This window comes from Amblyraja radiata, chromosome 3 (genome assembly GCF_010909765.2).
Source record: "Amblyraja radiata isolate CabotCenter1 chromosome 3, sAmbRad1.1.pri, whole genome shotgun sequence".
NCBI classification, from domain to species: domain Eukaryota; kingdom Metazoa; phylum Chordata; class Chondrichthyes; order Rajiformes; family Rajidae; genus Amblyraja; species Amblyraja radiata.
The window spans coordinates 103,879,033-103,893,251 of NC_045958.1; the positions used below are offsets into that span (position 1 = coordinate 103,879,033).

At 53.0% G+C, this 14,219-nt stretch overlaps 1 protein-coding gene across 6 annotated transcripts in view; it reads right to left on the bottom strand.

Moving 5' to 3' along the window:
- Positions 1–444: 444 nt before the first annotated feature.
- The window catches only part of hmgcs1 (3-hydroxy-3-methylglutaryl-CoA synthase 1), a 41,024-nt gene continuing 27,249 nt past the window's right edge, over positions 445–14,219 (bottom strand). For all 6 annotated transcript variants that reach the window (XM_033018465.1, XM_033018467.1, XM_033018463.1 and 3 more), the window contains 8 exons: positions 7,968–8,425; positions 6,172–6,297; positions 5,312–5,476; positions 4,214–4,382; positions 3,373–3,543; positions 2,727–2,959; positions 1,514–1,659; positions 445–1,124 (listed from right to left, as the gene is read on the bottom strand). In XM_033018465.1, coding sequence (XP_032874356.1) covers positions 1,035–1,124; positions 1,514–1,659; positions 2,727–2,959; positions 3,373–3,543; positions 4,214–4,382; positions 5,312–5,476; positions 6,172–6,297; positions 7,968–8,415 — 1,548 coding nt within the window. In that variant the 5' untranslated portion in view covers positions 8,416–8,425 and the 3' untranslated portion in view covers positions 445–1,034. The remainder of the gene's footprint in view (positions 1,125–1,513; positions 1,660–2,726; positions 2,960–3,372; positions 3,544–4,213; positions 4,383–5,311; positions 5,477–6,171; positions 6,298–7,967; positions 8,426–14,219) is intronic.

Sequence of the window (14,219 nt, forward strand, 5' to 3'; positions counted from 1 at the left end):
ACCGCCATTCAATGTGATCATGGCTGATCATCCCCAATCAGTACCCCGTTCCTGCCTTCTCCCCATATCCCCTGACTCCGCTATTTTTAGGAGCCCTATCTAGCTCTCTCTTGAAAGCATCCAGAGAACCTACCTCCACCACCCTCTGAAGCAGAGAACTCCACACTCACAACTCTCTGTGAGAAAAAGTGTTTCCTCGTCTCCGTTCTAAATGGCTTACTCCTTATTCTTAAACTGTGGCCCCTGATTCTGGACTCCCCCAACATCGGGAAGATGTTTCCTGCCTCTAGCGTGTCCAAACCCTTAACAATCTTATACGTTTCAATGAGAACTCCGCTCATCCTTCTAAACTCCAGAGTATACAAGCCCAGCTGCTCCATTCTCTCAGCATATGACAGTCCCGCCATCCTGGGAATTAACCTTGTAAACCTACACTGCACTCCCTTTTTGGTTGATTTAGACCAATTCAGCGTCAGTGTGTACATTTTATTTAAAAAGAACTTTACAACGAATCTGTGGTTTGCTGCCACGTGTGTCGTTTGTACGTGGTTTGTGTTTTTTTTTTACACACGCGCGCTAGATTAAATTAAATTCCAACACAATCACAAACAGCGGCGGGGGAGAGGGGAGGGGAGACGGGACCAGGAGTCTGCACGTCATTGGCAGCGCTGCTAACTCACAGTGCGGACGTTACCCGGTGGCAAACGAAGGGGAAGGGTGCGAACAGCTAAATTACAGAGCGATTAAACGGGGGGAAGGGGAGCCAACAAGCCAACAGAATTAAAAAAATAATTACAGGGTCCGGTTTGCAAATGGAAAGGACAAAGCAGTGGGGACAGGACGAGGGTCTTCCGTACGGTCCCGTCCCGGACTCCGACTGCCGCCCACTGTCCAGGGATGCCGCCAATTTCATGCATCGATCTTCAGACTCAGCGGGCCGGGGGAGGGGAGGGGGAGGGGGGGAGGAGGACTCTCTCTCTGCCCCCCTTCCCCCCCCCGTTCAACCGTCCGGTCCGCGCGGGCAGGGAGCTGCCTCAGTGGTCTCCGTTGGTGAGGCCGGCCGTGCCGGCTTTGGCGGCCGTGGCTGGGATTCTGGGCATCTTTTTGGCGGGGCTGGGAGCGCACTGGGGGGGGAAGAGGAGCAGAGCATTGGTTAGAAGCTGCGACACAACCTCCCGCAGACACCCCTCCATCTATCTCACGTTCCTCCTCGTTGGAACCCCTCATTGGTCACCCCTCCCTCTCGTCTCCTACCTCTCCCTCCATCCCAGCCCTCCCTCCCCCTACCCTTCCATAAGCCCGTTCCCACAGGTTCCCTCCCTCTCTAGGTTCCCTGACCCACACTCCCCCTCCCCTCCTCCCTCGCCCACACCAATTCCCACTCTGCTCCCCCCTCCCTCGCCCACACCCATTCCCACCCTCCCCCCCCCCCCCCCCCCGGCTCCGGCCCCCCACACCCCCTCCCCGCCGCTCCCCCTCCCCGCCCCAGAGTGTTGCGGTGCTGAGCCGGTACCTGTGTGGTGCCGCGGGTAGGCTCGGCCGTGCCGTTGAGCAGGAAGGGGTGGCGGGCGTAGTCCCGGCGGTGCTTGTCGTCCACCCCCGTCAGGTACCAGGTGCCAGGGAACAGATCCTCCACCGCGTCCCGGGGCTGCTGCCCGGCTGCGGAGAGGGCACAGGGGGCACGTCAGCGGGGGAGAAGGGCACAGGTGGCAGCCCGGCGGACGGGCAGAGAGTCGCGGGGCGGGGACGTGAGTGGGAACGCACAGAACCGCGCAGACGGGCATGGTTGAAGCTCACAGGAACAGAATTAGGCCATTCAGCCCATCAAGTCTACTCTTGGCCAGGTCGGCCAGGTCAACCTTGCAACGCTGCCAGGACAATAGGCCTTCATGGATTGGTTATGAACTGTGCACCTATAACAACTGGGACTTGTAAATGGTGCCATATCTGGCGACTTTATACTGTCTCTGTGTATTACTGCTATAAACTTGTACTGTACCTAAGATGCGTATCTAAGATGTGTCTAAGTGCTTATGTATCGTGATACGTGTACTGAACTGGATACAAAATGAATTTCACTGTACCTCGGTACATGTGACAAATATAATAAAGTATCTTAAAGTGGCAGAAGGCAGACACAAACAGCCAGAGTAACTCAGCGGGACAGGCAGCATCTCTGAATTGAAGGAACATGTGATGTTTTAGGTCGAGACCTTTCTTCAGACTGATGTCAGAGAACTGGAGAGGGAGAGGGGATGGAGAGAGAGGGAAAGCAAGGGCTACTTGCAGTTCCCTTTCCCTTTCTCCATCCCCTTCCCAGTTCTCCGACCAATCTTACTGTCTCTGACTACATTTTATCTCTGTACTGTCCACTCCCGACATAAGCCTCAAGAAGGGTCTCGACCCGAAACGTCACCCATCCTTCTCGCCAGAGATGCTGCCTGTCCCGCTGAGTTACTGCAGCAGTTTGTGTCTAACTTTGATTTAAACCAGCATCAGCAGTTCGTTCCTACATATCTTAGTGCCGTCTGCAGCCCCCAGCCCCCGCGGTGCCCGTGTGGCCCCTTCGAGCAGCGCCCAGTGACCGTGTCAAGCAATGCCCAGTGCCCATGTGGCCCCGTCGAGCAGTGCCTGTGTCAAAGAGTGCCCGGGTCGAGTAGTGCCCAATGCCCGTGTCGACCCCGTCGAGTAGTGCCCACGTCGGCCCCATCGAGCAGTGCCCTTACCCAGGTGGTGGGTGTCCTCCCTCAGCTTCATGCTGGTGGCGAAGTCTTCTGGCGACACCTTCTTGCGGGAGTTGAGCCGGGCCTGCAGGTCGGCCAGGCTGGACACCAGCTTGTCGAGCGGCGAGTCGGGCGCGGTTTCTTGGCTCACGCGCAGCGAGTACAGTGTGGCGGCAAAGCCCGAGCCGTAGGAGAAGAGGCCGATCCGCTGGCCCGCCAGCTGCTTGGCCGAGCGTCTGCGGGGGGCGAGAGTGCACAGGTTAGTTCAGAGAGCGCAGCACGTGGATCAGAGCACATAGAGAACGCACCGTTAGATCAGAGAGCACAGCGCGTGGAACGGAGCACAGAGAGAGAGCACACAGGTTAGATCGGAGAGCGCAGCGCGTGGGACAGAGCACACCGAGAGCAAACCGTTAGATCATCAATCACGGAGAGTGGGACAGAACATGGCACCCACTTTAGACCATAGAACAGTACAGCAGGGGAACAGGCCCTTCAGCCCACAGTGCCCGTCTCTAGTATGATGCCAAGATAAACTAATCTCTCCCTCCATGCCCACGTCTGTGGCTGTGTTGGAGAACACGGACGTTCTGCAACGCTATGGGAGGTTGGGGGGGGGGGGGGGGGGGGGGGGGGGGGAGATACTTACTGGGCCAAGACAGCGGACAGGCAGCCGTAGACAGAGGGCGTGTACATGTTGCCGTTCTGGTTAGAGACCATGAGCGAGGGCTGGGTCTTCTGCTGGAAGATCTCGGCGCTGGCCTTCAGGAAAGCCTTCTCCACATCCTTGTTGAAGTACGTGTCCTCCAGCTTCAGGTCCCTGCCACACAGACGCACACCACCTTAGTCCCAGCAGCTCACCGAAACGCTCGCTGCTTCATAATTCCCCACAGCCCCAGCAGATCCACAGGGCACCAATTCCCCACATTCCCAGCAGGTCCACAGGGCACCAATTCCCCACATTCCCAGCAGGTCCACAGGGCACCAATTCCCCACATTCCCAGCAGATCCACAGGGCACCAATTCCCCATATTCCCAGCAGGGCTACTGGACACCAATTCCCCACATTCCCAGCAGGTCCACAGGGCACCAATCAGTCCCAGCAGGAATGTCCCTGGAATGCTCGCCGCCCCTTCCCCACAGGCCTGGCCCGACCACCGGAGAGGAGTGGGGGAGGGCGGACGGTGATGTGGAGGAATATCACTATGGTGGCGGGGATGGTGAGCGACGAACCGCTGGCATGACAGATCGCCAGAGGACAGACGGATCACCGAGGTGGGGAGGGGGGGAACGGACAAGATGAAAAATCGCTGAGGGGGGTAGGGGGGGGCGGGGAGGATGGAACAACAACGAACCGCAAGGGGTGGGGACAGATCACAGGGGGCAGGGACTCTACGGGGCGGAGTACCCAGGGTGGCCAGTTGGGGGGGGGGGGGGGTGTGAATGGATTGCCTGGGGGGGCGATGGTGTGGGGACGGACGCGGGCTCACCTGAAGGCCTCGAGGCCGCTGAAGAGACCGCTCTCGGTGTTGGGCTTGGGGTGGCGGAGGAAGTCGTTGAGCAGCAGGCGGCCCACGGACTTCTGCACCAGCTTGCAGTAGGGCGTGTGGAACACCATGTAGTCAAAGTCTTGCATGGTGATGCGTGCATCACTGCCCTCTGAAACACAGCCGGCACAGGGAGAGAGAGAGATGGTGGTGAGCAGGGAGCAACACTACAATCCAAACTACACCCCCGGGCCATTCAGCCCATCAATTCTCTCCCTGCCCTTTCAACACGTTCAGACTTCAGAGATACAGCGTAGATATGGATTATGCAAGTGAAAGACTTGGATGTGGAGAGGATGTTTCCACGAGTGGGAGAGTCTAGGACTAGAGGTCACGGCCTCAGAATTAAAGGACCTTCCTTTCGGAAGGAGATGAGAATTTCTTTGGTCAGAGGGTGGTGAATCTGTGGAATTATTTGCCACAGACGGCTGTGGAGGCCGATGGATATATTTAAGGCGGAGATTGACAGATTCTTGATTAGAACGGGCCAAGCTTGGGAAAGTGAACCCAAGTGTCACACACGTGACCCGAGGTCATCGTGCGGAGTGAAACATTAAAAATATTCTTGCAAGAGACAAATCTTATTCATTGCTATTTTCCTACCTACAGAACTATAATGCTTGTCTGCTAAAGATATGAATATTCCAGCTTTTTAAAATTCACAGAGTTTGTAAAGTGGTTACAGGAAGCCACATGGTCAGGTAACATAAAAATTTCACTTGATAAAAATATGAATCATATTACAGTACAAAACAATATACCTGTAATGCTTTCAGAATTAGAAGAGATGTGTTCCACAACATTTCATCTTTTTGGTCACACACGCGACTAAGAATGGCCCAGAACGGGTGTCAGGGGTGATGTGGAGAAGGGTTAGATTGGCCACGATTGAATAATGGAGTAGACTTGATGGGCCGAATGGCCTTATTTTGCTCATATCACTTATAATTGGCAGCAGAGGGGAATGTGAGGTAGTTTGCAGCCCATGCTGTCCATTTGTGGAATGTCACAGCTGTCGTCATGAAAGGCCCCAGCACTCACCCTTCTGCTTCTGAGCCTGGTATTTGTTGCAGTAGAACTTGTAGCAGTGATCCAGCGCGCTGAGGTAGCACTGAATGGATAGCTTGCCGTCCACCACCGGGTACTCTGACACCATGTCGGGCTTGTAGAAATCATACACGTGCTGCATGTGCGTTCCCCGCAGGCCTGCAGCGAAGGGAACAATGAGCTCTTACAATCCTGGCTACGCACCCACACATAGATACACGCACACAGATACGTGCACGCACACGCACTCACAGATACGCACGCCAAAAGACTCGCACACAGACGCGCACAGATACATGCACACACTCAGAGGCGCGCACACACACACATACACCTACAAAAAAAATATGCGCACACACACACTCACATGCACACACAGACGTATAGTCCGTGATAACATCCCTCTCTCAGAGCGTCATGAGGTCCTGATCTCCCGGTGACCCAGCACTTCAACTCCCTCTCCCATTCCCATTCTGACCTTTCCTCCATTGTCAGAGTGAGGCCCAGCGCAAAGTGGAGGAATAGCATCTCATATTTCGCTTGGGTAGTTTACACCCCAGCGGTATGAACACTGGCTTCCCTAACTTCAAATAGCCCTTGCTTTCCCTCTCTCCCCATCCCCTCCCCCCTCCCAGTTCTCCCACTAGTCTCACTGTCTCCGACTACATTCTATCTTTGTCCCGCCCCCTCCCTGACATCAGTATGAAGAAGGGTCTCAACCCGAAACGTCACCCAATCCTTCCCTCCGGAGATGCTGCCTGTCCCGCTGAGTTACTCCAGTATTTTGTGTTTACGTTCAATGTGCCACGTTGGGTGGGAGACCGGAGTCCCTGGGAGTCCTTGTGCCTACGTACCTCGCTCGAAGGCCAGGGGCGCGTTGGGTCCGACAAGCATGGCGATGGCGCCGGCCCCTCCCGTGGGACGGGCGCTCCCTGTGGCGTACACCGCGATGTCACCAGCGACCACCAGCGCGTACCGCCCTGCCAAGGCACACGGGAAAGGAAGGGTCAGTTCCGTGCGATTGTGCATGAAGATTTACAACAACGTTGCCAGGAATCAAGAGCCTGGGCTACAGTAAGAGGTTGGGCTTCAGCTTAGTCTAGTTTATTGTCACGTGCACCAAAGTACAGTAAAAAACTTTTTGTTGCGTGCTATCCAGTCAGCGGAAAGATAATACATGATTACAATCGAGCCGTCAGATGCAGGATACAAAGGGAATAATGTTGAGTGCACGATAACGCCCAGTAAAGTCTGATTAAAGATGGTCCAAGGGTCACCAAAGAGGTAGATGGTAGTTCAGGACCGCTCTCAAGTTGTTGATAGGGTGGTTCAGTAGCCTGATAACAGCTGGGAAGAAACTGTCCTTGAATTGCAATTTAGTTTAGTTACTGTGTGACTATCTGTGTGGGTATGGGAGGGATGGGACGAAGGGCCTGTTGCCGCACTGCATCAATCTATTAGATTAGATTAGATTCACCTTTATTGTCATAGCGCATAGTACAAGTACAGGTACAACGAAATGCAGTTTTGCATCTAACCAGAGTGCAAAGCAGTAAAGTGCTGATGAAGACAATATATACAAATGAGGATATATTGGTGTATGTACGTAGGCATATACATATATACAGATAGTTGTTAAGGTGCAAAGATTGACATGTGCTATATTCTGGTGAATAAGAGCTGAACTATAAATTATATAACTATAAATGATGAGAGGGGGGGAAGAGGGCTAGCGCCGGGCCTGTGAGTTCAGCAGGGTAATGGTGTTGGGGAAGAAGCTGTTCCTTAGCCTGCTGGTGCGAGACCTGAGGCTCCTGTACCGCCTCCCTGATGGGAGGAGGGCAAACAGTCCATGGTTGGGGTGTGAGGGGTCCTTAATGATTTTGCCAGCCCGTCTCAGACACCGTGTGCGGTGAAGGACAGCCATGGCAGGGAGCGGGGCACTGATGATGTGATGGGCGTTTTCACCACCCGTTGCAGTGCCTTCCTGTCAGCTGTGGTGCAGCCGCTGTACCACACCGTGAAGCAGGTGGTCAGGGTTCTTTCTATGGCACAGGACTGGATCTGAGGGGACAGGTGAGCTTTCTTAAGCCTCCTCAGAAAGTAGAGGCGCTGCTGCGCCTTTTTAATCAGTTTGGCGGTGTTGAGGGACCAGGACAGATCCTCAGAGATGTGTACCCCGAGGAATTTGAAGTTGGAGACCTCAGTCCCGTTTATGTGGATGGGGGTGTGTCTGCCGCCTCTGGTCTTCCGGTAGTCCACAATGATTTCCTTCAGGCGGGCATAGGCGAGATGGGCCGAAGCGGCATTTTTTGCTGTGTGACTATCTGTGTGGGCATGGGTCAGATGGGCAGAAGGGCCGGTTGTCCTCGCTGTGTGATTCTATCTGGGTGAGCATGGGCCTGGTGGGCCAAAGGGTGGTTTACTCGCTGTGTGACTATCTGGGTGAGCATGGGTCAGTTGGGCCGAAGGGCCAGTTCTCCTCTCTGTGTGACTCTGTCTGGGTGAGCATGGGTCAGATGGGCCGAAGGGCCAGTTCTCCTCTCTGTGTGACTCTCTCTGGGTGAGCATGGGTCAGATGGGCAGAAGGGCCGGTTGTCGTTGCTGTGTGACTGTCTGGGTGGGCATGGGCCAAACGGGCCGGACTCACCATCCCACGAGCTGGACTCCACCCAGTTGACGGAGTTGAAGAGGGCGGCAGTACCCCCATAGCAGGCATTGGTGGTGTCGATGCCCTCGATGTCAGTATTGCCCGACTCCTCGAAGAGCTGCATCAGCACGGTCTTGACGGACTTGGACTTGTCGATGATGGTCTCGGTGCCCACCTCCAGCCGCCCGATGCTCTCGCACGGCAGGCCGTTCCTCTCCAGCAGCCGCTGCACCGCGGTCAGGCACAGCGAGTTGATGTCCTCGCGGTCGGAGCAGAAGCCCATGCGGGACTGGCCCAGCCCCACCGTGTACTTGCCCGCGTCCACCCCGTCAAAGTGCTCCAGCTCCGACTGCTCCACAAACTGCGCCGGGAAGTAGATCTCCATGGCGATGATGCCCACATCCTTGGGCCAGCGGGCATCCGCGTTGGCGGGGAGAGATCCGGGCATCGTGGAGAGACTGGGGGGGGGGGGGCGAAGAGAGACAGTGAGTGAGAACTGGGTACACAGAGCATCGAACAGTACAGCACAGGAACAGGCCCTTCAGCCCACAATGGCTTTAGACTTTAGAGGTACAGCACAGGAATGATGCAATCCTGTTGCCAAACACTTCAACGCCTCCTCCCAGTCCCACACTGACCGTTCTGTCCTGGGCCTCCTCCACTGTCGAAGAGTGCAAATTGAAGGAACAGCACCTGATATTTTGCTTGGGCAGCGGTATGAACATTGACGTCTCTAACTTCAAGTAACCCTTGCTTTCCCTCTCTCTTCATTCCTTCCCCACCTTAGTTCTCCGACTAGTTTCACTGTCCTGCTGAATAATTTTACTGCTTGTACTCCTCGTTGTCACCTTCCCCTCAGCTAACAATGAACCATTCTACATTTCCTTGATCATCGCCTACAGTGATCTGTCGTTTTCACACCTTACATTCTCTTTGTACCCATCCATATCTCCAGTTTTCCTCTCCCCTGACACTCAGTCTGAAGAAGGGTCGCCCCGCCCGAAACGTCACTCATTCCTTCTCTCCAGAGATGCTGCCTGTCCCGCTGAGTTACTCCAGCATTTTGTGTCCATCTTCAAAGCCATGCAGGGCATTGAGACGCTGTAGACGACACTCCCATCCATTGCTGACTCACTGCCCTGTTGAAACACGCAATTCCTTTTGGAAACTGCAGATTCGGTTCCCTTACAGTCACTGGGATACGTAAAAAACCAATTCCACAGACGGCCTAAAGGGGTCAGACAGTCAGACAGCACAGAAACAGGCCCTTCGGGTCCAACCTGTCTGTACTGACCAAAATGAGTTCAGCGTTTGACTAAAGTATATTTGTTTAACAAATCAATGCAGACTTTAAGCAGCTGGGTAGCAGAGGTCTGATTCTGTAGCATACAACGGTAGAACAGCTACTCCAGCACAGCGCCTCCTCCATACCTACCACACACGCACGCACGCACACACAGGCGCACACACACACAGGCAGCGACAGCCAGACACACGCAGACACAGATGCACACACGCAGACACAAAGACAGAGACGCACACACAAAGACACACACACGGACGGAGACATACACACACAGAGACAGGCAGACACACACATAGACAAAGACACACACACACACAGGCAGCGACAGCCAGACACACACGCAGACACACACAGACATACACGCAGACACAAACACGAAGACACATCGACGCGCACACGCACAGATGCACATACACATTGACACATAGACAAACACACAGTGACACATAGACACACACACACACATAGACAGACAGACCCACACATAGATCACACACACACACACACATAGACAGAGACAGCGACACACACACATACGCACACTGACAGACACGCACGGACCCAGCACCTGCAGTGTGTTGCCTCTATGGGACTGCACACATGGGCGTGTGAGGCAGCAGCCTCCCCACCGGTCCGCACTGCTGTCATGCCCATGCACGGTGAGCTGAGTCAGCCTGCGGCCACGATGCTGGTCATCTGACGTGATGCAGCAGATCAGCAGTGACACATCATCAGCAGGGGGAGGGAGGTTGTGGGACAGAACTGCGGGCAAACCAGGGCACTGGGGAAGACAGTGGGAGGGTGGGGGGCGAGAGCCAGCAACTGGTGGGGAAGGGGGAGCCCTCTTCTAGACCTCATTATAATAGATTTTGGTTACAGCGGACTTACTCTTTAAGAGCACAGGCTGCCACTTACACTGCGGAGTATGAATTGAAATTGATACGGCACTGAAATTGACAGTTTAGTTTAGAGATACAGCGCGGAAACAGGCTAACCGGGTATACGTCAACCAGCGATCCCCGCACATTAACACTATCCTACATCCACTGGGGACAATTTTTACATTTACCAAGCCAATTGTGGGATGAAACCGAAGATCTCGGAGAAAACCCACGCAGGTCACGGGTGGAACGTACAAACTCCGTACAGACAGCACCCGTAGTCGGGATCGAACCCGGGTCTCCGGCGCTGTATTCGCTGTAAGGCAGCAACTCTACCGCTGTACCACTGTGACCGTCCATTGAAATTGACGAGCAATTACTTGGATCGACACTTAACCTTATTAAACAATAGACAATAGGTGCTGGAGTAGGCCATTCGGCCCTTCAAGCCAGCACCTCCATTCAACGTGATCATGGCTGATTATCCCCAATCAGTACCCCGTTCCTGCCTTCTCCCCATATCCTCTGACTCCGCTACCTTTAAGAGCCCTATCTAGCTCGCTCTTGAAAGTATCAGGAGAACCGGCCTCCATCGCCCTCTGAGGCAGAGAATTCCACAGACTCACAACTCTCTGTGTGAAAAAGTGTTTCCTCGTCTCCGTTCTAGATGGCTTACCCCTTATTCTTAAACTGTGGCCCCTGGTTCTGGACTCCCCCAACATCTGGAACATGTTTCCTGCTTCCAGCATGTCTAAACCTTTAATAATCTTATATGTTTCAATAAGATCCCCTCTCATCCTTCTAAACTCCAGAGCATACAATCCCAGCCGCTCCGTTCTCTCAACATATGACAGTCGCGCCATCCCGGGAATTAACCTTGTGAACCTCCCTCAATAGCAAGAATGTCCTTCCTCAAATTAGGGGACAAAAACTGTACACTGTTGGCTTGGAAGCCGCAGGCTCCGGTGGGAAGGCGGCCGTTCCTGGCACCCCAAGCCGCTGGGGGTTCTCCCGACGCCGGAGTACCATCACCCGGCGAGAACATCGGGCGCCGTGGCGGCGACTGTGGAGGCCTCAATAGGCCCGACTATGGGTGGACAAGAGGATGGGGACTGGACTTTGTGCCTTCCCCCACAGTGGGAATCACTGTGGGGGGATGTTTTGGTGTTGAATTTCTTTATGAATACTGTGTTGTATTTTTATTAGTGTGCTGCAAGGACATCAGAATTTCCCCTGAATAAGGGGATTAATACAGTCTGTCTGTCTGTCTGTCTGTCTGTCTGTCTGTCTGTCTGTCTGTCTGTCTGTCTATCTATCTATCTATCTATCTATCTATCTACACAATACTCCAGGTGTGGTCTCACTAGGGCCATATACAACTGTAGGAGGACCTCTTTGCTCCTCTACTCAACTCCTCTTGTTATGAAGACCAACATGCCATTTGCTTTCTTCACAGCCTGCTCTACAATGTAAGAAACTGCCTTTGGCATTGTTCGTAGTACCAAAAATAATTGTTTAGCTGTTAAAAACAATTTTGTACATGAGAACAACTAAATTGTTTCACGGAGTGACCACTAGGTGGTCGGAGCAACTGCCTTATCTGGTTATGGCGGATAATCGGCAATAATGGACACTATTCCATCCCCGAGGTCCGTTATATCGAGGGGCTATTTTATTGCAATTCTATTAGCCCAGCCCCACACCCTACCCCACCGTTAATTTTTGTTTCATAAGTGATAGAAACAGAATTAGGCCATCAGGTCTACCCCGCCATTCAATCATGGCTGATCGATCTTTCCCTGTCAACCCCATTCTCCTGCCTTCTCCCCATAACCCGTGACGCCCATACTAATCAAGTATCTATGAATCTGTTCCTTAAAAAATATCCACTAACTTGGCCTCCACAGCTGTCTGTGGCGATGAATTCCACAGATTCACCACCCTCTGACTAAAGAAATTCCTCCGCATCTCCTTACCTAAAAGTACATCCTTTTATTCTGAGGCTGTGGCCTCTGGCCCAAGACTCTCCCACTAGTGGAAACATCCTTTCCACATCCCCTCTATCCCAGCCTTTCACTATTCGGTTAAGTTTCAATGACATCCCCCCCTTATCCTTCTAGATTCCAGCACGTCGAGGCCCAGTGCCATCAAACACTCATCATTCCTGGGATCATTCTTGTAAACCTCCTCTGGACCCTCTCCAGGTCCAGCACATCCTTCCTCAGATATGGTGCCCAGAATTGCTCACAATACTACAAATGCGGCCTCACCAGCGCCTTATAGAGCCGCAGCATTACATCCCTGGTTTTGTGCTCTAGCCCTCTTGAAATAAATGCTAGCATTGCGTTTGCCTTTCTTCCTACCGAATTCAACTTGCAAATGAACTTTCTGGGAATCCTTCACCAGCACCGTCCCTTTTTCTGAATTATCTCCCCATTTAGAAAATAATCTACACCTCTATTCGTACTACCAAAATGCATGACTCCACACTTCACTATGCTGTATTCCATTTGCCATTTCTCTTTCCCAACCAGCCCGTGTCCTTCTGCAGTGTCCCTGCTTTCTCTACGCTATCTCCACCTATCTTTGTTCCACTGCTTGTCCATCGCCAATCACCTGCAGTTGTTTGTTTACCACTGTGTTCCCTTGATCACCTGAGTTTCCACTCCACCACCAAAGTTGACACGGCTGGTAGAGCTGCTGCCTCACTGTGCCAGGGACTCGGGTTCGATCCCGACAAACATGTTGGGCTGCTGCAAGCAGGAATTGCCTTGTTCTGTATCGGTACATATGACAATTAGCTCTCTCGTAAGTCTTGACCTCGGGTGCTCTCTGAGTGGAGACTGCACGATCTCCCCGTGATCGCGTGGGTTTCCTACGGGTGCTCCGGTTACCCCCCAACTACCAATGACGTGCGGGTTTGTAGGTCAAATGGCATCTGTAGATTGCCCCTAGTGCGTACAGAGTGGATGAGAAAATAGCATAACATGGAACTAGTTTAAATGGCTGATCAATGGTCAACGTGGATTTGATGGGCTGAAGTGCCTGTTTCCATGCTGTATGACTATGTAGGTACATGGATAGGAAAGGTTTTGAGGCCTATTGCAGGCAAGTGGGCCTCGCTTAGATGGGGCATCTTAGTCGGCATGGGCAAGATCGGCCGAAGGGCCTGTTTCCATGCTGCCCCACTCCAACTAAAATACAGTATCTCATTGTGGGACTATGGATTGGTTCACAGAGTCAGCATGAACTAAAAGGGCCAAACAGGGGCCTAAAGGGGGGGCAAGTAGCGCAGCAGTAGAGTTGCTGACTCACAGCACCAGACTCCTGGGTTCAATCCTGACCTCGACTGCTGTCTGTACGGAGTTTGTACGTTCTCCCTGTGACCGCGTGGGTTTTATCCGGGTGCTCCGGATTCCTCCCACACACCAAAAGACGTTCAAACTTGTAGTTTAACTGACTAAATGTGTGTCACAAGCGTGTAGGATAGTGCTAGTGTACGGGGATTGCTGGTTGGCGTTGACTCGCTGGGCCTAAGGTCCTGCTTTTGCGCTGTATCTCTACACTGAAGTCTAAAGAGTTGTAATCACTTGTGACCACAAATTCCTAAGAATCATAACATCACACAGCACAGAAACAGTCCTTTGGCCCGACTTACCCAGATATTCGAATTATGCAACTTGGTTTATTATACAATTAACCTACAAAACAGCATGTCTTTGGGATGTGGGGGGAAACCGGAGCACCCAGAGAAAACCCACGGGGTCACAGGGAGACCGTACAAACTCCACACAGGACCTGGCGCTGAGAGTTTGTGGCTCTACCAGCTGTGCCAGGGTGCTTCCCCCCTCTGCTGTGATGTTGCGTTAATGTGCCTGCAAAGCTGCAGCAAGCATTTTGTTCTTCTGTTCCTTGTGCAGATGACAAGCAAGTCCCCTTGAATCAGTCACAAACCGCCACCCCCCCAGCTGCGTAACGTTTCCTGCATGAGTCAGCATGGTTGGAAAGTACTTATTTCGGTCTCCAGTGGGTTGCGTCACACTGAAAGTTCAGAGAGAGGTGCAC